The sequence below is a fragment of the Macrobrachium nipponense genome, chromosome 35 (genome assembly GCF_015104395.2).
Source record: "Macrobrachium nipponense isolate FS-2020 chromosome 35, ASM1510439v2, whole genome shotgun sequence".
NCBI classification, from domain to species: domain Eukaryota; kingdom Metazoa; phylum Arthropoda; class Malacostraca; order Decapoda; family Palaemonidae; genus Macrobrachium; species Macrobrachium nipponense.
Window position 1 is genome coordinate 16,730,041 of NC_061096.1, and position 23,509 is coordinate 16,753,549.

The window sequence follows — 23,509 nt, forward strand, 5'->3', positions numbered from 1 at the left end:
AACGACATCTACGTTTCCTAAAACCATAAAACAAAAGGTTAATTATGCCTCCTCCAGGATTAACCTTTGACAAAGATGTTCAAGGTTTCTAAAAGGATGATAAAGATGTTCTAGGTTTAACTTACCTGATTAGGTTTTAATTGCCCTAACAGGACAGAGAAGTTTCCTCTTCTTTCCCACTTAGGAGGTTACATTGGAATTCTTTCAGGTCACTGTAAAACGCAGCCTTAACATCACCCTCAGCTCTAAGGCAGAAAGATAAAATAGCATTCCCTTTACAACAGCTTAGAGAATGGTGCTGGCAGTAAATTTACTTTCTGGGTTTGACCTGTGTTCGCCGGTGAAATTTCCTGTAGCTCACTTTTCTAAGTATAAATAGATTCTAAATATACCAGAGAAAAAAGCTAGCATGGTGTGCTGAGGTTACTACCCTCGCGCGAGCACCCCAAGGGTGTCGGGTATAAAGTACAAGGCGAGTGGAAGCCACTATTCACAGGTCTTCTGCCAATTAGAGGATTCCTTTCCAAAATCCCTCTCCTAGAAAGAGCCGTTGCAAAGGCCACTCTTCCCCTTTGCTCCTGCTACTACTACCCGATCCGCGCGCCATCTGCATTCCTGTACTTAGACTTCATAACCAGTGCACACTTTTCTCGTTGCTCCCGTGTTTTCTGTGATTTAGCGATGGAATCTTCAGAACTTCCTCCTTCTTCTAAGTTGAGTATCCCAATTTGTGTTTTCATAACTTATACAGTTGCAGGGCTTCCCAAATTGGCCTTCGGCCCCTTAGAAATGTATTGGGGGGCCGTTGGCGTGTCCGCCATTTCGGGAGCATCATCAGAACGCGTGGAGCTCTGGTACTCATTAATTTTCCTTTTAAATTTAATATAGACCAAAAATTTATTCATACAATCATCAAACGTATCTTATATTACGTGTTTATTTATTATTTGAGTTAGAATTGGTTTGTAGAGGGGCCTAACGCGCTCTTGACGTACTCTGGGGTTAAGGACTGGGGTTTTGAAGAAAGGTTGATTAGTTTAGACCCCCCCTCTCCCCCCCCAGCTTCCCAAGAGCGTGTTTGTACCTATCTCGGCGTAATATCAATATATTGTGCATGTAAAATCGGTGGGCTACTGGTAGCCTATCACAGTTATCAAGGGACAGGAGAGAGAAAGCCTTCTTTCTCCCTCTCTCGATGTTACTTTGCATGATTTACTGTTCAATACGAACCAAATAGATGTAAAACATGCAAGTAGATTTATTATCACTGAAGAGGTTGGAAGAGTTGCTTTCCCCCCCCTAGCCTAACCGACCAAGCCTAGGTCAGACTTGGAAGGTAGGCTAGGTGTCTCAAACCCTGTACCCTTTATGCCTCTCCCCCTGCTGGCGCTACGGTGCGAGAGGGGAGGATATCAAGGATAGAAAACCCTTCTATCCTTTCACATTGTTGGACCTATCCTCCCTGCCGATCTGAATCGAAAAAATTTGATTTTAGTAGGTTTGGTCGAGGGCTAATGTTCACATTATGATGTCTTAGAGGAAATTTGGCCTAACTGTCGAGTTCCGTAGTGATCTTGGAGGGTTAGGCTAGATCCATACTGGGTAGTCTCCTTAACCTTAGTTACAACTCTTCCTTGATACCTCATTAATAAATTTAGATAGTATTATAATTATTATTATGATATTTTGTCTGTATAAGTGGTCTGGTTGTTTTTGTCTTGGCCTAGTCTCCTTTAATACAACTTTAGTAGCAGGCCATGTCCCCCTGGTCGAGAGAGATCACCGATCGGTTGCGGTACCAACCACAACAGGCCACAAGCCCAGTGGGACTACCACCCCTACAGTGGTAGGCTACGCAACCTCCAATAGGTGTCCATCTCTGATCGGGTCGGCGGCCAGGCGATCACGACCCCCCCACCCAACTACCTAGCTCGGCTCTGCCGACTGGTAACTCGCGGTGCTAGTAGTCTTATCGATGAACGACCGCTCGAGTTTTACTTAAGTGGGAAAGAGAGGAGGGCAAGTGGGGTGAAAGGGAAGGGGGTTTACTGATTCTATATGTAACCCCTTGTCTCTGAGTGCAAATATACACCAGCATAGCGGGGTAGTACCGCGCCAGCCGGCGGCTATCGCTCCGGATGACACAGCTCTGCTGCTCGACGGTCTCTCTCTCTCCAGTTGGCCGCCCCCGACTTCAGACTAGGGCTAGGAGTTACGCTCCCCCAATAGAGGTAGGCAGGATTAGATAAGAAGAATTATCCTCCCCTGATCCGCCACTTCGGTCTGTACGGTCGGCATTACTTAGGACAATGAGAGACGAGACGTTGAGTAGGCTAGGTTTTGGGGGACTTTATTATAAGACACATCCGGACCTTTTAGGGGTATTGATGGAGAGTGACTCACCCTCACATCCACTACCGGAGTGTGGCGCTGAACTTGCCGGAGCTCCGTTCCTGTTCATGCGGCACTCCCCACCTCAATGGAGGCAGTGGGTAGGTCAGGTATTAGACTACGATAATACGTAGCCTTCGGATCCGGCCGACCATAACAGAGATGAGGTCCTTCCTTTTCTCCGGTCCAGCGGTTCTCAAGATCCCACATACCAGACATATACCTACTCCCCAAGAACAAAAACAGGAGCAGGCAGATATACCTAAAGTTTTTCTTTAATTCATTCAGTGAGTTGAACTTGTTAGTGAGTAAGGCTTAAACCAATACCTAGGTTAAGTTGCATGCTCTCACCGGAGTTAGCTTTAGCTCTAGCCGGAGTTATCTCTGGCTCTAGCTGGAGTTATAGCTCCGGCCCTGCTCCTTCCCCCCCTCGAGGCTGATACTCATTTGGGATTTCAACTTACAGCAGATACATTGCCAGGCGCAGGGTTGCTCTGCCTCCCTTGGTGAGACCTACGGCCATGTAGTGTGTCGCTCCCATGCGAATTGCACTGTGCCGTTTGGCCGCTACAGGATCTGTTACCCAGAGGCGTGCACCATCTGATACGAGTTGGTGTCCCTGCTAACGGGTGAGCAGGTAAGTAGCTTTGCTACATCATCGATATGAATATTCTGTTATAATAACTTGAGAAGTTTTACAGATATTATTCCCAGAGTGGAATATTAATTCGATCCCCTCTCTGACAGACTGCCGACGACGTCCGCCATGACGCCAGGGTGGCCCTGAGAGGTTGGGTCTCCGGTTTCGGTAGAAACGCGCCGGCAGGACAGCCGTATGTCTTGGACGCAAATCTGGGCTCCCTTCTGTTCAGGGGGTCCCCAGCTTCATCTGTCCCAGCGCTGGTTGCCGCTCCTATCATTCAAGCCATCCGAGGGGAGACGACGCCCCTTCCGGAGGAGCAGGAGGATTTGATGGCGGAGGAGGTGGCGGCCATCAGCATCCACCGGGAACCCATGGCCACCGAGGAGGAGGTAAGTGAGGCAGGGAGTCTCCTAAGTCCCACTCCTTCTTCTTCCTCTTCTTTCCTGGGCTTCTCTAAGTCCATCCCTACTTGGGAAGGATCATTCTCGGTCATTCCCAAGGTCAAATCGGTTAAACCAAAATCCCTTCCGAAGGGATCTAAACCTGCTCCGTCAGTAGCGACTGAGCCATCTCCGGCCCCTAGGTCATCAACTTCATCTGGCAAGTCGCATGCTGCCAAGGATTCTCCCCCCCCCAAGGGGTTGAGAGCCAAGTCCGCCGGATCCAAGGCGACAGAGTCTGGATTCGACCATGAGACCCTCGCTAACCTTCTAATGTCGAAGGTTAGAGAAGCGGTTGACGAGAGGTTTGAGTCGTTACGACTCGCCTCGGGCACTGACACCTCCGGCCAGGCAATAACATCTCTGGCCGAGAGGATCAAGCCCCTGGAGGACATGATGACCAGATTTCTCCCCTCCGGATCCCCGGCGCTGGCTATGACAGTGCCGGATGCGTCAAAGCTGCCGCCCTTTGATAAAAACAACCCGTGGCGGTTAGCTTTACATGCACCATTCTTGGATGGGAAGCTAACTATCGAAGGGTGCGGAACCCGCCCGTTGGAAGACTTTGAGCTCTTCCCATCGGGTCTCCAGTTTCCCTTTCCAGGATTTGTCAGACTAGCAAAACATGCGCTAGTCAGAGTAGACAAGGTCCCGAAGGAGACGGTGATCTTCCCTAGGGACCAAGCCCAGGCTGCTTGGGTTCGCATCCTCACCGAATGGGAATGCATCAACACTAAGTTGACGCCCCACAAGGGTACTTTCACCATGTTTGTGACCCCAGATAATGTTCTGTCACCCTGTACAGACAAGGTAGAGGAACTAACACTACAAGCGGCAGCAGAGGATAAACCCCTACCAGGACTGAAAGAGACAGAGGCTACTTCTCTTAAGCAGCATACCTACTATGGGTTTCAGAGACAGTGCAAGCACGTTTTTGGGCAATACCTATTTCTGTAACGAACACTCGTATCAGAACGAGATTTTGCTATAGTGCATTACAACCAGTACCGTAATTTATAAGGGTATCGTGAATCACTAATCGTAAAGAATAACGACACTTGTCCTTGTACCAAGAGACAAAAACTCCATTATGCAGAAATGGATACGAACACGCGTATAAAGCTCCACCTACCCTCTCCCCCCCCCTCCACCGCTACCCCTTTCCTTCTTCGTTCCTTCACCTTCCTCTCTCTCTCTCTCTCTCTCTCTCTCTCTCGCCTCTCTCTCTCTCTCTCTCTTCTGTTGCCATTCGTATGTGTTGACCCTCCAAACTGGGTATAAGAACTACACACAAAAACGTTGAAATTGGTGAAATTAGGCTATGTATTGGAAGTATATATACATAAATATTAAAGCAATATTATCATTATTTTAAATTAAAAGCAATATTATTATCATTAATTGCATTACTATGACAACTAGAATTCATGGAAACAGTTTATAATAATGAAACGGCGTATGTGTGAAGCCTCCACTAATGTGGCAACGATGATTTTGCCATTCTTAGCATGCAAACATTAAAGCATGCAAACATTATAGGTTACATTTATTTCTGGCATACGGTTATTAAAGAAATTTAAAATACTAATATAGACTGAAATCTATGAAAAGTGCTAGCAAAAACAAAAAAGCAAAAAAAAAAAATGTATATAATTCACTTATCCGTAGTCTTTCCTCTATGGTTTTCGGCAGCCAGATGTACGAAAACGTCAGAGACATTTGATTGTATCTACTTTAGAAATATCTGTAATTTTTCGGGGTAATTTGGTTGCAAAAAAGGGATAATATACATGAAATAAATTAAAATTTTTAAATAACAAAGTAAATTTGAACTAAATAACGAGTAAAGTAAACAATTTAGGGAATAAAACTTTGCAGTTTCGTCGTCTGCTGTTCGTAACTGTGTTTGTGGCGCGTGCGCTTAGGAACCAGGAACAGCAACTGGTTTAAAGTGCAATGTGGAGTGAACTGAGACCATTATGTGTATAATAACAATCAAATAAGCACTGTGGAGTTTCAGTTGTGATGGCAGTAAGGATAAAAACCACCGATTACAAGGTAAGAATGAATTCAGTTCAAACCATGACCCCGGGAATAAAAAGTTTCATACTTTCACTAATATAGGCAACAAAATGTTTTATTGTGCTGATTACAACTGCAATCTTGAGTAAGATCAATAAACGTTACATGCATACGCTAACATTGTTCAAATGATTGCTGAGAAGGCTGGGAAAGATGATTTTCGTCACTGATCAAAACCTGTACATCCCACAGTAGCCGCCATATTGAATTTCAAAACTGCCTTGAAAACATATTTTACGAAGAGCGTCACTTGCTTATTTTAGTTCGTAAGGGGCTTTCATATATCACATTATGTTGACGAAACTTCAATCTTTTGAATGGTATGCTTGGAGTTGTAATTGTATTCTTGTTTCACCATTTAAATATCGAGTGAATAAGACCTGAAAACCGTGATAAGGGTTGGTAGTCGCTGGTTTTTCCCCCTAGTACTATATTTAACTGGAATATATGGCTTGTGCATTTAACTATACTCTGTTTTTTTCTGTCTGTCCACCTGCCTGTGGTGTTTGCATATGGTAACACTGCGTCCCGGGCTTTAGATAGGCTAGTTACGATATGTGTAAGTTTTAGGTATATAAATAGGCTAAAAGGATATCTGGGCGTACATTTGCAACTGAAAAGTGCTTTAATAATTTAATGTATGCAAATTACACCGTTAATATTCGAAATAGGGTTATTAGCTATTATTGTTGAATGCAAGTTGAATGTAGGTAGGTAGTAGGCTACCTACCTACCTACCTAGCTAACTAGCTAGCTACCTATCTAAAGCCCGGGACGCAGTGTTATCATACACAAACACGACACGCTGGTGGACAGATGAAAAAAAAAAAGAGTATAGGAATCTAAAATATATATAATAGTGTCCTGTCACCGTTAATATGACTTCGTCTTAACTGTTACCCTACACAAGCTCTAGCCTAACCTTAATTTAGCTTCCTAGGCTATTTAGTCTAGTAAAATGCGCCGATAGGCTAATTTATTTTATAAACCTAAGGACCAACAACTCACCACTTGTCTTTCAAGAAATCTGACAACACAAAAGAAATTAACTCACAATTTACAAATTAGAAGGGCAATTTTCAAATAGCATTCTTGTTGTGTTGTGTATATAATGTAAATATAGTAGTAGTAGTAGTAGTAGGTGGGATATATCTCTGGAACGGCTCCCTTGCTTGTCTTACTCCTCCGTTGTTTGTGTTTGTTTGAGTTTCTTCTCTCTGAAATACCACATTATTTTCTCTTATAAAATCTTTCCTATTCTCCACTTCCTCCCTCAGTAGATCTACTAATAGGAGTATATTTGCTACTAATTCCTCTTTATTTTCTTGATATGGTTGCTGCATAAAATTATATCTATTTCTAATCTCATTGTATGCTGGACACTAAAGTAAGAAATGTTGTAAATTTTCATTTTGTTCCTTACAGCATAAACATTTTGTATCTTCTCCTTTTATTTTATTTCTATAATTTAATCCTATTATACATAGTCTGGCCATACTGATCAGCATTGTTTTTCCAGTGTTGTCATACCAGATTTCTTCTCTTATGTTTTCTGTATATTTTCTGTAGATTCTTAACGTTCACTTTTCATTCATTTCTTTCTGCTATGCTTTTCTGTCCCAATTGTTTATTATTTCTCTTAACTGTTTGTCTTTAACTGCTTCAATTTTACTTAAGTTTATGTTTAGTTCTTTCATATATTCTTTTACTTGCATCATCCAGTTTTTTTTTCTCTCTCTCTCTTTTTTTCATACTGATCCATGGTTATCTCATATAGAAGCCTATTTCCACCACTCTTCAATGTATGTTTATTCTTGATATCTCTTGAGTGGCAGGAAGAGTCCCCTATTTCAGATCTTAATGCACAACTTGCTGTGTAACTAGGCACTTTCAAAATTGCTCTATATACTTGATTGTCTATCTTCTGAAATTCATTTATAGTTTTCTTGTCAAGTTTCATGACTTCCATGGCATACATGAATGATGGCATCGCTAATACTTTCCAATAAAATTTTCCTATTTTTACTCTGCTACAGCTTTTATTGATGACTGCATTAGCCATATTTGCCATCTGCTTTGCTTCAAGGGCCCTTTTTATCTGTTCTCTGATGCAGTCTTTCATGTTCTTGATTGTCGCTCCTAGGTACTTAATCTGCTTAACTATTTTTATTCCTTCTATGTGCTCCATATTTTCCACATCATCGATACTATACCAGTCGTTGTATATTAGTATGTTATTCTTGTCCTTGTTTATGTTTAGGCCACATTCACTCGCTATTTCCACAAGGGTTTTTATTGCTTTTGTTATTTCTTCTAGTGTGTGTCCTAATATTAATCCATCATCTGAATATAATAGTGCCACTATCCTTATTACTTCATTTCCAAAACCTTCTGTTGTATTTTCTAATTTTTCTATTATCAGGTACGTTATTAGTAGAAAGAATGGTTGAGCCATTGCATCCCTGTCTTATTCCATTAGTTACATTTAGCTCTTTTTGTTCTATATTGTTAAAGCATAGGCTTGTTACATCATTTGTATATATCTTTGCAACTGCATTTATTACTTCTGCATGCAGCCTATATTTCATCATGACCTCAATGAGCTTTTTTCTATTAACTGAGTCAAATGCGTCTTGGAAATCTATTGATACTACAAATAATGGGTCCTTTCTTCTGCACGCTTCTTGTATGCAGTATTGTAAAATATATATCGATTACCCTCCTTTGTGCAGTAAAGCCTGATTGCAGTTCATTCATTTTTCCTATATTTCTAATATGCTTTTCTATTTTGGTTTGCAGGATCCCCATGAAAATTTTATATGGTGCATTTGTTAGAGCAATTGGCCTAAGATCTTTGACTGTGGGGTGGTTTTGTTTCTTGGGCGTAAGTGTTGTTTTTTACTTAAACCAGCTTCTCTGCGTTTTCCTGCCCTTCAGTATGCTGTTTAAACATTCTGCCAATTCTTTTTGAAGGTTGGTACTTTGAACAGAACTGGCTTCATTCCGTCTGGCCCTGGTGCTTTATTTGCCTTCATTTTCTTGAGTTGATTACTTCCATGGATCTAATCTCTGTCTCGGTTATATCATACACTCCATGCAAGTGTTCTCTTAAAGATGTGTGGTATTTCATCTGCTGTCCTAATCTTTTCACTATTTCTTCCATGTCATGTTTGTACTGTTCTTTCTTGCTTTCATTCCATAGCTCTCCTATTTTGTTTTCTTCTTTTTGGTATATTGTTTCCAAGAATTTTACCAGCTCTTTCCCTAGGGTTTCTTCCTTCATCTCTTGTTTATTTTCGTCGTATATCCTTATCCATTCTTTTTCTGATGTGGTCTTTCCTCTTAGCATGTCTATATATCCCCAGATTTTCCTGTGTCTGTTTTTATCGTTCATTATCTCATTTCTAACCTTTTCTTCATATTCTCATATGCTTTCTTTATTATTATCTGTACTTTTTGTTTTTGTTTAAGATATGCTTCTTCATAGTACCTCTTTTCTTCTATTCTTGTGGCTTTCCTTTTTAATTTGTTATATATCCTTCTTTGGCTTATTTCTTTCTGTATTTCTTTGGTGACCCATACTGGTTCTATTTCTTCTTGCTTTCCTGTCTTTAACCTTCTTTTGATTATCTTCTATTGGTTATTTGCTTTTGCTTCACTCATTGTTTCTTCCAACTGGGTTAGATCTCTTTTTCTGTCTTGTTGGCTTACTTTATACTCTATATATTCAAGGTATTTCCTGGTAGACTCTTCTGTAACTTTCAAATATTTGATTTCTTTAGGTTCATTTCTGAATGTTATCCTTACTTCAGTGTTCATTCTGAATTGGACCTTTATGAGGTGTGATAGGTCATATCCATACTTTCCCTCATCTATCTCCATACATTCATAGTTTTTATACATATTTTGGTTGACTAGGGCAAAGTCTATAGTGCTGTTCTGATCTTCTCTACTCCAGGTTATCTCTCCTTTGCAGCTGGGATCTCCATTTAATAATGCCCATTGAAATCCCCAAGGACAATCACAGGCAGGTCTGTGGCCTTCTCCATTGCTACATGTAAGGCGCTTATTAGTCGTTTATTTCTTTCTTTATCACTGGTTGACATGTAGACTAGAATTAGGTTACACATTGCTGTTCTATAATTACCCTTTACTATTAGAATGTCTTTGTGTTCTGACTTTTCTTTTTCCATCTGGATCTCTCCTTTGGTTCTATACATTACGTATTAGTAAACCTCCTCCTTTGGTGTCGTCTTCATCTCTCATTGAGTCTACCACTCCGATGCTTGTTGGGAACAGTAATTTTTGCTGTTTAAGGTGTTTCTGTGATGCACATAATTGTGTTTTCTTTTGTTATGTCCACTAGCTCGATTAGTTTTGCGTTTGTCAGTCCTTGGGTGTTTATGAGCTTTATTTCAAGATTTTTTGGTGTACCTTCTATCTTGCTCACTATCTTTTCACTTTCTCTATTTACAAACGTGCTTCTACCATCTAAACATTTATCTATCATTTGCGAACAACTATTTTCTTTTAGGCCTAATAGCCCATAATTGTTACTAAAGTTACTTCCTTCACCTACCTGCCCTAAACTAATTTCCCTTCTTCTACTTCCTACCTCAAAGTTCTTAACATTACTACTAGATATTCTATTTTCTCCTAACTCTAAATTATTTACACTCCTAAAAATATTATTACTCCCTATCTTTAAATTATTTACATTTCTATCTATTTTATATTTTCCTACCTCTTACTCATTTACACTTCTAACAATTCTATTGTTTCTATCTATACTTCCCTGGACTTCCTTTTTCTTTGATTCAGATTTTAATATGCTATCCTTTTCTCTTTCTTTAGCAGTCATGTCTGGTACTATACGTAGATATTTTCTTGTAACTGTCCATCTTTGCATTCCTTAGCAGTCTGGCACTTTTAAATATGTTCCACTTTTCCCTCCCATTGCTGAGTTTCACTAGAAGTGCTCTGAATCTTCATCTGCCTATCGTCTCATTGCTTTGTCCTTGTTGCGTAAAGTGTAAACAAAACTGCTCATCCTCTGTAATGGCACCTCCAATGTCTTCTTCTTTATTTTAGATTCTTTGTCTCTCTACAATCATTTCTGAATGTTCCACAAGAATGTTCATTGTATGATCGTTTATAATCCATCTTTTAGCACTTTGCATTATGACGCTGACTTTACTCGTCATCGAAAGTTTGTTTCTCATATTATTATTAGCATTACTAAAACTTGAACCAGACCACTGAGCAGACCAATTGTTTCTCACTAAAGGTTTGGCTTTTCTTGCCATTCTCAATGGTCGATTTATCTCCACTACCCAACTCATTTTGAAATTGAAAGTTCGTGTCAGAGTGAAAGACCATCACACATTATTGATGAAAGTAGTACCAATTAAAGACAATTCTTTGTTAATAAGTAAATCGGTTTTGTGTATTTTGTATCTAATCATTATCTATACCACACCTGAAATTGGTCGTGTAAGGGCCGTCGCGTCGTTTACATGCTTTAACTGCAGTCAAATGTGCATTTAAGGTTAAACAAGTGATCTACCGTAGACCTTCCTTGTAGTCCACCATATTGAAATCTGTATACTTTTCTGCTAGATCTTGAATATTTCCGGACCTTTCTCACCTTTCTCACCAGACGCCAGGTAGGCCTCCAGGCCTGTCAGTCGTCCTGCTTCAGGAACAGTCTCCATTCTTGGCGATCATCATAGAGCCTCATCTCATCAACTTCCCGCAAACTAGAGCCTCTCCTCTCTACTCCTCTCTCTATGTTTTGTAGCCATCTCATTTTTGGTCTTCCTACCGGTCTCCTTCCTTCCGGTGTCCATTCCAAAAACCTTATAGGATATCGCTCCTCCTCCATTCTTTTGGTGTGTCCAAACCATCTAAGCTGTCCTCTCTCCACAAAATCTAGTATCCCCTCCACTCCCAGTTCTCTTCTAATGTCTTCATTTCGTAGCCTATCTAGTCTTGTTACACCTTTTATGAGTCTTAGGGCTTTCATTTCAGCTGCTTGAAGTTGGCTTCTAGTTCTTGATGTTAATGTCCATGATTCATGGCCATAAGTCAATATTGGTCTTAAAATAGAGAGGTATATTATGGTTTTCACTTTGCGAGGTATATTTCTGTCTTTCATTAGTGGGTAGAGCAGATACAGGTTGTTACTGAATTTCTGTATTCGGGTAGTTGTTTCCAGTTTTGAATCGTTTTGGTCACTAAACTCTACTCCTAAGTATTTGAAATTTCTACACTGTTTCAATGTCTGACCTTCTAATTCTACATCTACGTTACTTGGTGTTCGTGATAAGTGCATGATCTCTGTCTTATTCTTGTTGATCCGCATTCCATTAGCTGTTAAGATCGCGTTCCAGTTGTTGACGTTTTCTTGGAGGTTATGAAATCCCAATATGAAGGAAACTGTTTTAAGGAAATATATTTTCCTAGAAGCAAGATATTGTTTAGTAAAGAACTGAGATAGTCACAATTCATACCTCTTTTGGCAATTATTTCATCGATCCTCCTAGAGATCTAGGGCCGTCCAACACACTCCTTTTTCAGGACTTTTTCTCAGAATGAACATCAGACGTAATTCAGCGTAACTTCAAACTTTATTTCGAACAGACACTTCTGTTCAACTAAATCTTGTGACCTGCCCAATTATTCTGTCTATATCTTCCGTGATTTGGCGAATCTCTTGCAATCATTCATTCCGAGAAATAATCGAAATTCCTGTACACATTTTTTCTCATTCTTATGACTTGGTTGACGGCCGTAGGCGCGTTTAGAAACTGCTCAGTTACTCAGAAAATTTCTCATCTTACAAATATTGAGTAACGACGGTCGCGGGCTCGAGTCGCCGATGTGTGATCCCTAAAGCCCCGTTCACACATTCAGTATCAAGTCACGCATGCCCACACATGAACGGAAATTGGTTGTTGGAAACCGTTTACGAAAGTAAGACGAAAATATCCCGAAATGCGTATTTATGATCGTGTGCATTCGGGGCGGAGTCGGGAGGTCGCTACGATCTATCCCAGCATGTGTTGGAGGCCGCGTATGCTTCGACCTGCTCAAAAAATGTGCCTGCTCACGCCATCTGTCATTTTGCGTTGCTCCAGACGCAAAGCGTGGTACATCCGTTACGTTTTCGGCACGGCTTCGGGGCAGTGACGCAGGGTCCCCCGCTGCTGTTCCGATCCCACCAAGCACAGCGTGGGTCCCATACGGAACAATAGCGCTGCTCCCCTGAGACCCATTTACGATGACTCCCGCTGAGTCGGGTGTACCAGACAGGCAGCAGCACCATCAGAATAATAACACAAATAAGACATATGCAAACAACTATATAGTTGAAAATAACCTATATTCAAGGAAAATTAATAAAAATGAATATGCAAAATAACATAATTAAACAATAACAGTTATTCAATGAACTCAAACAAATATCAGTACCAAAATAAACTGAGAATAATAAGAAATAAGACATATGCAAAATAAGACATAATTTCTTCGGTTTTCCGTCTGAAATGAAGTTGTTCTCTGAATTTGAATAAAAGATTTAAGTTATTACCTTCACTGTTTGCTTTGTTTGTTGTTTAGTGAGTGACTGGGATTACTCTCTCTCATTTCCCTTATCTCGTCCAGTGTTTCTCTGTCTATTTATCTATCTTTCCGTCTAAGTATTTTTAATGCCTCTTTGTCAAGACATTGGTCGTATGTTACTTTAGGTACGAATTGACCGGAAATTATTTGGTGCATTTGCGGACGTGGTCGTTACCACTGTAAGGTATTATTATTATTATTATTATTATTATTATTATTATTATTATTATTATTCTTATGATTATGATTATTATTATTAGTATAGCTGAAATAGAAAGCAATGGAGGTGTTTAACTAATTGTTGAAAATGTGTTGGTAGTAATGATTATATTTCGCGAATTATTTGTGGCGGTCTTAATGGGTGTGACAACAAAAAATAAAATAAATATATTGATAATGAAACAAATGCGTAAATAAATGAATATATTTAATAAATATACTTCCTGTAAGCGGTGAATGGACCTGAAATCAACGGCCCTTTTATACCTAACGTATACCCGCCGACGTACTTTGGATTAACGTGAGGATGTCGCCTGAGGTCGTTACACACACGGTATACGTACGTGGGTGTTACTTACTCGGCCACGCACTACTTGTAGGGGTGTAGCCTATTGTCGTGGCAATTAACGAAAGCGTCCCGTCATTCTTGCGCTGTGGTGTTATTACTTAATCACGCCGACAAACCACCCGTTTAGCCAGGTTTCACATGCGTGGGTTTGATACGTGAATGTGTGAACTTAGCTTAAATCCACATTAGTTCAACAACTAAAGCAACGTCACAAATTCATATTTGGTTTCTGGTGCTTGAGGAGTGGGACTTATAAGGTCAAATTTCGTATCACTATGAAAGCTTTTGTTCCTCTTAAATATCACATTATCTTTGCACCAGTGTAAAGTTCTTAAGCTAGCTGTCTTTCAACTTATATTATTCACTTTGTTTGGTGTTTTGACACTGTATGGAACGGTTATTCTGTAACGGGACGTCCCCAACGGCTTTACGTGACTTCCGAACCACGTCGAGAGTGAATTTCTATCACCAGAAGTAGGTACATATCTCAGACTCCTAAATGGAATGCCTGAGAATTGAACTCGCGGCCACTGAGGTGGCAGGCCAAGACCATACCGATCACGCCACTGAGGCGCTATATATTCAGTACTCAGTTCTATAGGTAGGTAATATGTCTTTTTTTTTTTTTATGTAACATCGAGCAATCCGTACATAACTCACTACCCCAAAATGTTTTCAAGCTTTGAATACAAGTATCAGTTTTTAAATACATTTTCTTGCTGTTGTGTTTTCCTTTTTTCCAGTGAGGTTGAACTTATAGTGCTCACCCCGAAAAAAATTATGGAACTGATATTTGCGAGACAATTTTCTATCGCTAACCACAGTAAAATTCACAAATAAATGCAAGTCCTTTAAATCGGGAAAACAGCTGGAAGTCGTGGTGAAAGTTTTGTTTATCTGATCCGTTGTTTAGATCCGATTGTTTCTCAGTCGAAGAAATATGGCAAACACAGGATGTTCCTAAAAAGTAACGTTTGTCCATTTGTAGCTGTAAGTCAGCAAATACTGCTATTCTAGGTAAACTATATAAAATGTATTCTTTAAGTTTCAGTGGTGCCGTTAGTTACAATTTCATTTCGTAAACACTACATTACTTTTGGAGAACTGCGGCCATAAATTACGAAAGGGAAATGTCTTTCATTTTCGTCTCTTGTCATTATCGGAATTATCTGCAACACGCACACAATTATTTAGAACAAAACATAAATTCTACAAATTTACTGACCAATCTTTCACTAAGTAAACAACGGAGAAAACATGGGAGGGCATAAACAATTAAATAAAGCAGTAGGTAAATGAAATTATACAATAAACAAATAAAAGCATTCAAGAAATTTCAGAAAAAGAATGCAAAGTATATTCTGACTGACAAAGTAAGTTCATATCACTTTACAATCTCCTAAGGAAGTGATTACATCAACAAGCCTTGATCTTGATTTGGGAAATTAAATAAAACAATACCCTTCAGAAAATAAATATATTTCTCCAATACAGATGAATTGCTACCTGGCAACTTTGTAAAAAGAAGGTGAGATTAATGAGAAGTTTAAATCGTAAAATGCAGATAAGAATATATGGTCTACATCATAAACCCATACCTGCTGTGCTCGTGGAATGCTATGGGACATTTCCGAGTCAAAACGAGGTAAATTAAAACAAGGAGACAAAGCTGGCCAGGCAATTAGGTAAATACTCACGCCAGTGTCATCTTCATTGAAGTTCGCGTTTTTCTTTTTGTATTAAAGCTTCGACCAATTCACATTAATTTCTAAAATTTGTTTTCATTAAAAGTCTGCTAACGATAAATATTTTGAGGATATTTGTTGAGACTAACAATGACTTAGAAGTACATAACAAGAAATTGGTATGATTTTAAGCACAGTCACTTTAAGCTGTCCGATATCTACTTCAACTGCGCCAGACTAATTGCTCTGGCTTTAGGAGGAGGTGGTCTTGGAGGAGGCGTCTTCTTCGGCGACGTTAAGGATAGCGTGCTGTAGGATGTGGCGGAGCTCTTCCTCAAACTACTGCGGTCAAGGGAGCTGTAGGAATCGCCTCGGAAGAGCGCCGTCCGGCTCGGGAGGAGCGGCGTGGCGCATGCGCTCACTGTGCCTGAACTCCCCTATAAGAAGAAAAAAAAAAACAAGTAGGAGATATAATTAACTTACTCGTAGTTTCTGTCAATTCTAGACATACAATCACACTAACGCACGCACACACACACAAATGCGATTTTTCATCACATCACTGTGCAATTTTGTTATTCACAAACATATAGGCTACAAAATAATGTCCTGTAATATCCAACTCGTTTTACTTCAAGAATAATTTAAGTCGACGTCGATAACTATATAACTATATGTCTTATATATAATATATATATATATATTATTATATGATATATATATATATATATATATATATTAAACTATATGTATATGTAAAAATATATGTATGTATACTATATATTATATATATGTATATATAATATATATATATAATATAATATATATATATATATATATATGGGTGTGTGTGCATGTGTGCGAATAAGTATGCGTATATTCACATTGCACCGTAATGCGTATGTTGCAACTTTTTACGCAGTTGTCCTTGACTCGGTATATGCGTGACAATTTAATGAGACAGCGTGAGATTGCAGCTTATAATTGCAGATGTGTAAGTGAAATATGTAGTTTTATCTGGAGAAATGGCTCAGAATTTCTTAAAACAAATTTTCCCAATAAAAAATTACCTCGGTGAAATTTCAAACCTTCACCATTCGTAGTTTACAAAGTCGATGACTGGCTTTGCCTTTTCACAATTAACTCTGACCAGTGTTGGTACATAACTTATTTCGCTGAATAAGATGAGCATCATTATTCCATTAGGGTTCTTATAATCATTCCATTAAGCGTCTTACATTTCATTTGGTATCATCTGAGCATAAGTCTTGGTATACACAAAGTTAAGAACAGATTAACAGTTTAACAAGATACTTCGTTTCAAGCAAAAGTCAACAATTATGTCTCATGAAATATATATTTGAAACATATCGTGCAAAGCTTTTCATTGGTGTCCCAAACCGTAATCTTCAGTGAAATGAGAGAGAGAGAGAGAGAGAGAGAGAGAGAGAGAGAGAGAGAGAGAGAGAGAGAGAGAGAGAGAGAGAGAGAGAGAGAGAGAGAGAGAGAGAGAGAGAGAGAGGGCAAATTAAATAAAATTCGAGAGAAGGGTTATTAGGGAAAGGGCAGGAAGATAATGGAATACACATGGAATTACGTGGAAAAGAGAGGTTGAAGATAGAAACAAAAAGTTCGCAGAACTATGGAAACTTGAAGGAAGTCCTAAAATAACTTTAAAACAAGGGCGAAAAACACCATACCGAGAATTAGAAGTAAATATTAAAGACAAACCATCCTCATATAAGCTTGAAGGAAGGGAGTGGTTGGCCGGAATGGAGAAAACGAAGAGGAAGGAAGAGAAATGAGGGAAGACTAAAGAGGTGGAAAGAGAGAAATGGAAATTGTGAAACTCATAATAAAGGCCCGGTTTGTTTGCGGACATAAACATAAACAGGATTTGAAATCCGATTTGTTCTCTTGGTGTGTGCCTCCTTGTTGCTTTCTGTGTGTAATTATATATTATACAATACTATTTATAAAAGACAGAGAAGAAACACCAAAAATAAGAGAAAAAAAAGATTTATGAATAAGATTTCACTGTTACTCTGCCACGAGTAACATTGAAAGATCTAAAAATCATTCTATCCATACAGTGACTGAACGAAAGGGCATAAAAGATTGGAAGAAGATGATGATGACGAAGGAAGGAGAGAGAGAGAGAGAGAGAGAGAGAGAGAGAGAGAGAGAGAGAGAGAGAGAGAGAGAGAGAGAGAGAGAGAGAGAGAGAGAGAGAGAGAGAGAGAGAGGAATTTCTAAAGTAAGGTGCATCTGTAACACAGAAGGAAAATGCATTTAACTAAGTACATTTTGGGTTTGTATTAAAAGAAGTGTAATTATTCCCACCACCTGATTGTTTATAGCCAACACTATAATTTCTAAGAAGTGCATGGTAATAAGCTGTGTATCTGAGCATTCCCTGACCCAATATAAAAATAGTTAATCTGCCTCAGTAGTTTCTGACGTAATCCTTTCATCCACATTCAGCAGCCACACTTCACTTCCATAGAGAAGAGTGAGTTCAACATCATCTCACGCGTTCCTGGTTCCTGGTTCCCAAGCGGTCACTCCCCAAACACAGTTGCGGGCACATTACACCGTTTATGAGGCGCAAAGCTTTATTCCCTTAATTGTTTACTTTACTCATTATTTAGTTTAACTTTACTTTATGTTACTTCGAAATTTTTATTTTAATTCATGTCTATTACCTTTTTCTTGCAACCAAATTAACCTTTCAAAATTACAGATATTTCTAAATTAGATACAATCCAATATTTCTGTACTTTACTTTTACCCCAACTCCCTTTCCTTTCTTCTTCTTTATAACTGAGGCAGAGCCGTACTACTTATCTCTGACATCCATCGCTTTCCAGGTTAAGAACGTTCTCAATTTTGAGGGCTATCCTTTTATATATATTCTCCCAGTTTTCTGTTATGGGATATCAGTGTCCCTAAATTTATGTTCAAACTTTACCTTTCTTAGACATTCTTCTTCTCTTCCCAATCGTTTCCAGAGCTTCTGCCAACTTTCTTGTTTCTTTTATTCGCTCTCATCCTACCATTTCCCACCATCCATTATAACAGCATTCACAGTTCCATCATCCTGTGCTCCCTTATGATCTCATCATCTTTCTTTGATTAAAGTTCACTTTCAAGTTTTTCTTACTAACAACCTTAAACACTTTCACCACTCTTTGTAGATTCTCCTTACTACCAACACTTAGCAATGTATTATTTGGCCCGCCACCACCCTAATCCCGCCCCCACCAAAAATAATCAATCAATCACAGCTTTTCTCCTTATTCAGCAAACTGATCATACGTATTTCCCTCCGGCTCCAAAATTCATTCAGTTCATACACAGAAAAAATATACCCACCTTGTATTTAAACAAAAATACTTTTCGGTCTGCATATTCTTTGAAAGTACACACACACGCATATATATATATATTTTAAATATACATGTGTGTACACATATACATACACATATACATGTAACTATATAGTTTCTGTCTGTTAGCTACATGCAACAAGCAGGTGCACGTAATTACAATGGAAAGGAAACGCATGCCATTGCACTACTCTGTATGTGTGTCAGAGGTAAACAACGGTAGTCGCGTGACTATCCATAAACTTGAGTTTTACCAAGCCCGCTCTTCCTCAGAGGAAGAAACCACTTTGAATAACGGTGGGCCTTATCTTATTCTTTCTCCACTATGTGGAAGTGCATTTTTACAAGGCGTGACAGCCTTTAGAATGGCTAATTTGGCGTGCTTTTAAGATCCAAGCTCAAATCATCTTGAAGATTTACCAGCAATCATAAGTGGTCCGGAGTCGTGACTTTCAAGAACATATTACCAGTGAACTTTCCATGGGAAACCTGTCATTGTATCTATAATTATTTTTAAAAACTGACGCACAGTTCTGAAATGACATCAAGCATACCAAACGAAATCTTTCTATAATATGCCAAAACCTTTATACTATGACAGACTCCATGAAATGTGCTAGAAAATCTCCTTGATGATAAATCAACTATTGTAAACTTCGCCGATTATTTTTTTAATCGATACTGTGCTGTTAAGCATATAACAGTTACTTATCGCCATTAGCAAATTGGAATAAAATCCCTGCTGCCTAAAAATCTTGAAAAATCAAGTTTGCATACTTTATAGTTGTTCATTTATAGAGCGTTTTCAAGTGTAGTATTAGAGTTCAGTAACATAATCGTAACTACTTTCTGAGAGGTGAGCTACATAGCTATGGGTAAACGTTGAAGCAATTAGACGGAATGGAAAACAGAGATGAGGGAAAAATAAATGCCTATGGTAAAGGGATGGAACAACGATGGAATACTTACGTAGCCCGGTGGTAAAGGTGCCTGCCGTTTCTTTTTGCTGTAAAGAATTCGTCCGGAACTTGGCAGCGAAGCTCTCGTGCCTTCCCTCCGGAATGGTGAGGAGTCAGGTGTTACGAATGTGTGTTGATAAAGAGATCCTCTGGGCGTCATTGCTTTTACTTCATCTTCTTCATCAAAAGGATTCGTTGGTACATCTTTACTTGTAGTCTTGGGCGCCTCGTTCTCTTCGTTTTCTTCATCCTCTTCATCAAATGGGTTGTAACCTGCTGGAGGTAATACTCGTTTCCTTTCTTCATGATCTGGTTTCACTGTTTCTTCAACTTCATCGTCCTCACTGTCAAATGGGTTAAGTGGATCTTTAGAGGACTTATAAGACTGCGTGTCTACTTTGGGCTCATCCTTGGTACTGCTTGTTTCCTCGTCATCGTCACTTTCAAATGGATTCAGTGACTTGCTGTCAGACGAAGTATCTATCGTGCTATCTGTCGAGACCATTTTGGCGGCTGAACTCTCTCCATTTGATGAACAGACAGCCTTAGCTCGTGTCGAACTGAAGTCTGATGTTTCACTTGTTTTGCAGGGTACAGTTGATGACCTTTTTCGTATAGGTGGCTTGTCAGGAGACATGGAAGGTGCTGGAGGCCTTGGAGGAGGAGTATTACAGGAACCGCTTCTCTGGTCTTGACAGTCAGGAGTAGCACTGCCAGATATACTTGACAAACCTGTGAATATAAATAAACAATTCAATACTAGTTCAAAGAAAAAATATCAAATAGGAATTTACTTTAAATTCTACTTGTAATCTGTTAATAAAAAAGATAAAATGACAACAACAAAGGTAAAATTGAAATAAATAATATAAACCTGGAACATAGGTTTTCTTCTTTTGACTTATACCATTCTCTCTCTCTCTCTCTCTCTCTCTCTCTCTCTCTCTCTCTCTCTCTCTCTCTCTCTGTTAAATGTTTGAGTTACAACAATGCTTACTCGATTTAGAGCCTAGTGTGTAAAATGTGCGAGCTGCAGGTACAGGATGAGGTTTCTTCTTACGACGCGGGGCAAGAGGGGATGAGGGTAGTGACGACCCTCTACCTTCTTTATAAGATTCCTCGTAGCTCTCATCGAAACTGCTATTATCATCTGTTTGCCTATCACTATTATACGCACAAGTACGTGGTGCCGGCATGCTTATCTTTCTCTCTGGTACAGATATATCTAGGTTTTCTCTCGCTACTTTATTTGAGTCTACTTTGCATTCACTGGCAGACTCGCTGTCATTCTCGTAAGACGACTGACTCTCCACTTCTTGTAAAGTCAACTTGCTATCATATGGGCCGCCATCAAGGGGAGAGTCTATTTTAGGCTCTGTCTCAGTCAGAACATTGACTGTTTTACTTGGTGATCCGTCGTTATTGTTTTCTTGTTTGGTTTCACCCTCAGTTTCAGCCAAACTGTCTGCATTGCCACCAAGGAATGTTTTATCCAAAAGAGCCAGCATCTCATCTTTGAATGTCACTCCATTCTCCGCTTTCATTTCCTCTGATGCAAAGCTATTGTTTGAGGGAGAAGAATCTACATTTTCAGATTTCTTTTCATCTTCGTCTAACTGAGGATTAGAACTAGTTGTTAACTCGCCATTACCGTTGATTTTACAGGAAGAAGAAGTTGCCAGTTCCTCGTCATCAGCATCTGTGTTCACTGTGTCATCTTGTGCTGTGCTTGTTCCTTTAGGAATGTTTTCATGATTATCTTTAGAATCCTCTGAAAAACTTAGTCTTTCCTCTGAAACTATTTTGTTACATTCTCCATTCACAGAAAGTTCGGGTGAATGTATGTCTCCATTATCTTCTTGCTCAACACTCTGGTTTGGTCTACTTTCTAAGGATTCTGAGCCATTACTGTAAGGTTCAGCAATCAAATGATTGATATTTTGACCATCACATGATATGGATGACTCACTCTCTTTCACCTCTTCAACAGGGCTTACTGACTTATCGTGTGACAAATCCTCGCTACTTAGGAGATCGTGCTCCCCTGAGGCGGGAGATGGCATCTCTTGACAATTCGAAGAAGCTGAGAGTTCCTCTGTAATCACGTGATCCTCCTCCGTAGTTGTTTCATGTGTTTCGGACGATGCTTGAAAGGAGTCAGGGGTGAGATCACCTTCATTTTTTTCAGATTCTATTTTGACATCAGTATTGCTCTCACAGGTTTCTGTATCTAGCTCATTCTCTGAGATTTCCGTTGGTTCCTCGTCATCGATGAACGAGAAATCATCCGATGCTAATGGTGCCCGATCCTTGAAATCAATGGGGAGTGGGATAGAACCTCCAGAAGGAAATGCACCAGATGCTTTCAGATCTTCTGCAGTATCTTCGTTGGTTGATTTGGTAGCCTCTGGAGGGTGCTCTGAAATACAGCTGCAAAAGAGAAAAGGACATTAGTTGAATTCAACTGAACCTTTCAGAAGTTCAAGTAAAATAAATACTGTAATTCGTTTCCTTAGTACTTAAAGAAAACCACAATATTGTCATTTACATGCGTGACTTTTTTATACTCTCTAATATCAAGCCATAAATATCACTCAACATCGACTGCTCTATACTTTGGGAATAACTCCCACCCAAGGAGAATTATAACTTATAAAAGTGCATCTGCCCATATTCTTGAATAGCCTCTTTAAGTCCTCAATTCGTTGACTTTATACATTTGTTATTTTTGCAAGACTCCAGTGTTTTCACCTCCAACACATCTAGTACTAACATTTTATTCCCAAAGACATTGAATTTCAAGTTCTTTCATATGACCTAAGAAGTGCATCATTTTGCACTTACCTTCCATTTTACTGCTCCTATAAATTGAGTGCTTCGTTTCTTCCTTCCTCTATACTAGGGCTCAAATCTCTATAAAAACTATGTATCTCTCAAATGCAATTCCATTGCTTCATGTTTCCCCATTATTCATGCATCACATATTATCACAAAATATTTCTAAAATATAGTACAGCGAGCCCAGTCTTTTCAAATAAATATATTCAAACTCTCTTTCTGGTTACTTCAATTTCTTGCCATCCCCCAAGTAAACCTACGATTCATAAACACTCAATTTTCTACTTACCAATATACTCAAATATAAAATGTACAATATACTGTTAATATAAAATATACATATACTTTTCTCATATCCCTGTTCTTAACTATAGACATCCACAGCTATCTTCTCACATGCAAGCATTTCCATACGCTTCTTGCATAACTGATTTATGACGCTCGTAATTTTTATTTTACACAAAGAAATAAACATACAAGAATGACTGTAGTTCTTTACGATTATCTAAACAGCTTTCTCCTGAAAATGAGGTTCCTGACATTTGTCCTTTTGGGCGCACTGCCTTCGACTAATAAAATATCTGCCAATTTCCAATTCGGTTAGAAATTCCTTAATGCTCACCTCCGTGCCAGATCACTTCACAAGCAATCACATTAATCCTGCTCTTAAACATTTCTTTCTGCGTGTCATACACCATTCACAATCATTTTTCCGGTTATTATGGTACCAGCATCCTTTCTATCTATTCTTGAACCAGTAAACATCTATTTCCTGTCGGGTACATTCTATAAACAATACACAGTCCGCCGAACATACCTAGCCAGTAGTGTGGGTTTGGGGTTATAACGGCTCTGCCAAAATAGGGTCAACAACGCGCCAATACTGCGATC

The 23,509-nt window shown here is 39.2% G+C and overlaps 2 protein-coding genes across 5 annotated transcripts in view; both read right to left on the reverse strand.

Moving 5' to 3' along the window:
* The window catches only part of LOC135208440 (PRKR-interacting protein 1 homolog), an 84,097-nt gene extending 77,335 nt beyond the window's left edge, over nucleotides 1–6,762 (reverse strand). The window contains exon 1 of one of the 3 annotated variants that reach the window (XM_064240624.1): nucleotides 6,611–6,762. The gene's annotated coding sequence lies outside the window, so the exon portion shown is untranslated. Of the gene's footprint in view, nucleotides 1–6,564 lie in introns of all 3 variants that reach the window. The other 2 variants (XM_064240625.1, XM_064240626.1) reach the window with 2 other exon arrangements.
* Nucleotides 6,763–15,210: 8,448 nt separating this feature from the next.
* Nucleotides 15,211–23,509, reverse strand: part of LOC135208441 (dentin sialophosphoprotein-like) — a 65,904-nt gene continuing 57,605 nt past the window's right edge. For both annotated transcript variants that reach the window (XM_064240627.1, XM_064240628.1), the window contains exons 3-5: nucleotides 20,778–22,210; nucleotides 19,791–20,512; nucleotides 15,211–15,869 (exon numbers count right to left, since the gene is read on the reverse strand). In XM_064240627.1, the coding sequence (XP_064096697.1) occupies nucleotides 15,651–15,869; nucleotides 19,791–20,512; nucleotides 20,778–22,210 (2,374 nt within the window). In that variant the 3' untranslated portion in view covers nucleotides 15,211–15,650. The remainder of the gene's footprint in view (nucleotides 15,870–19,790; nucleotides 20,513–20,777; nucleotides 22,211–23,509) is intronic.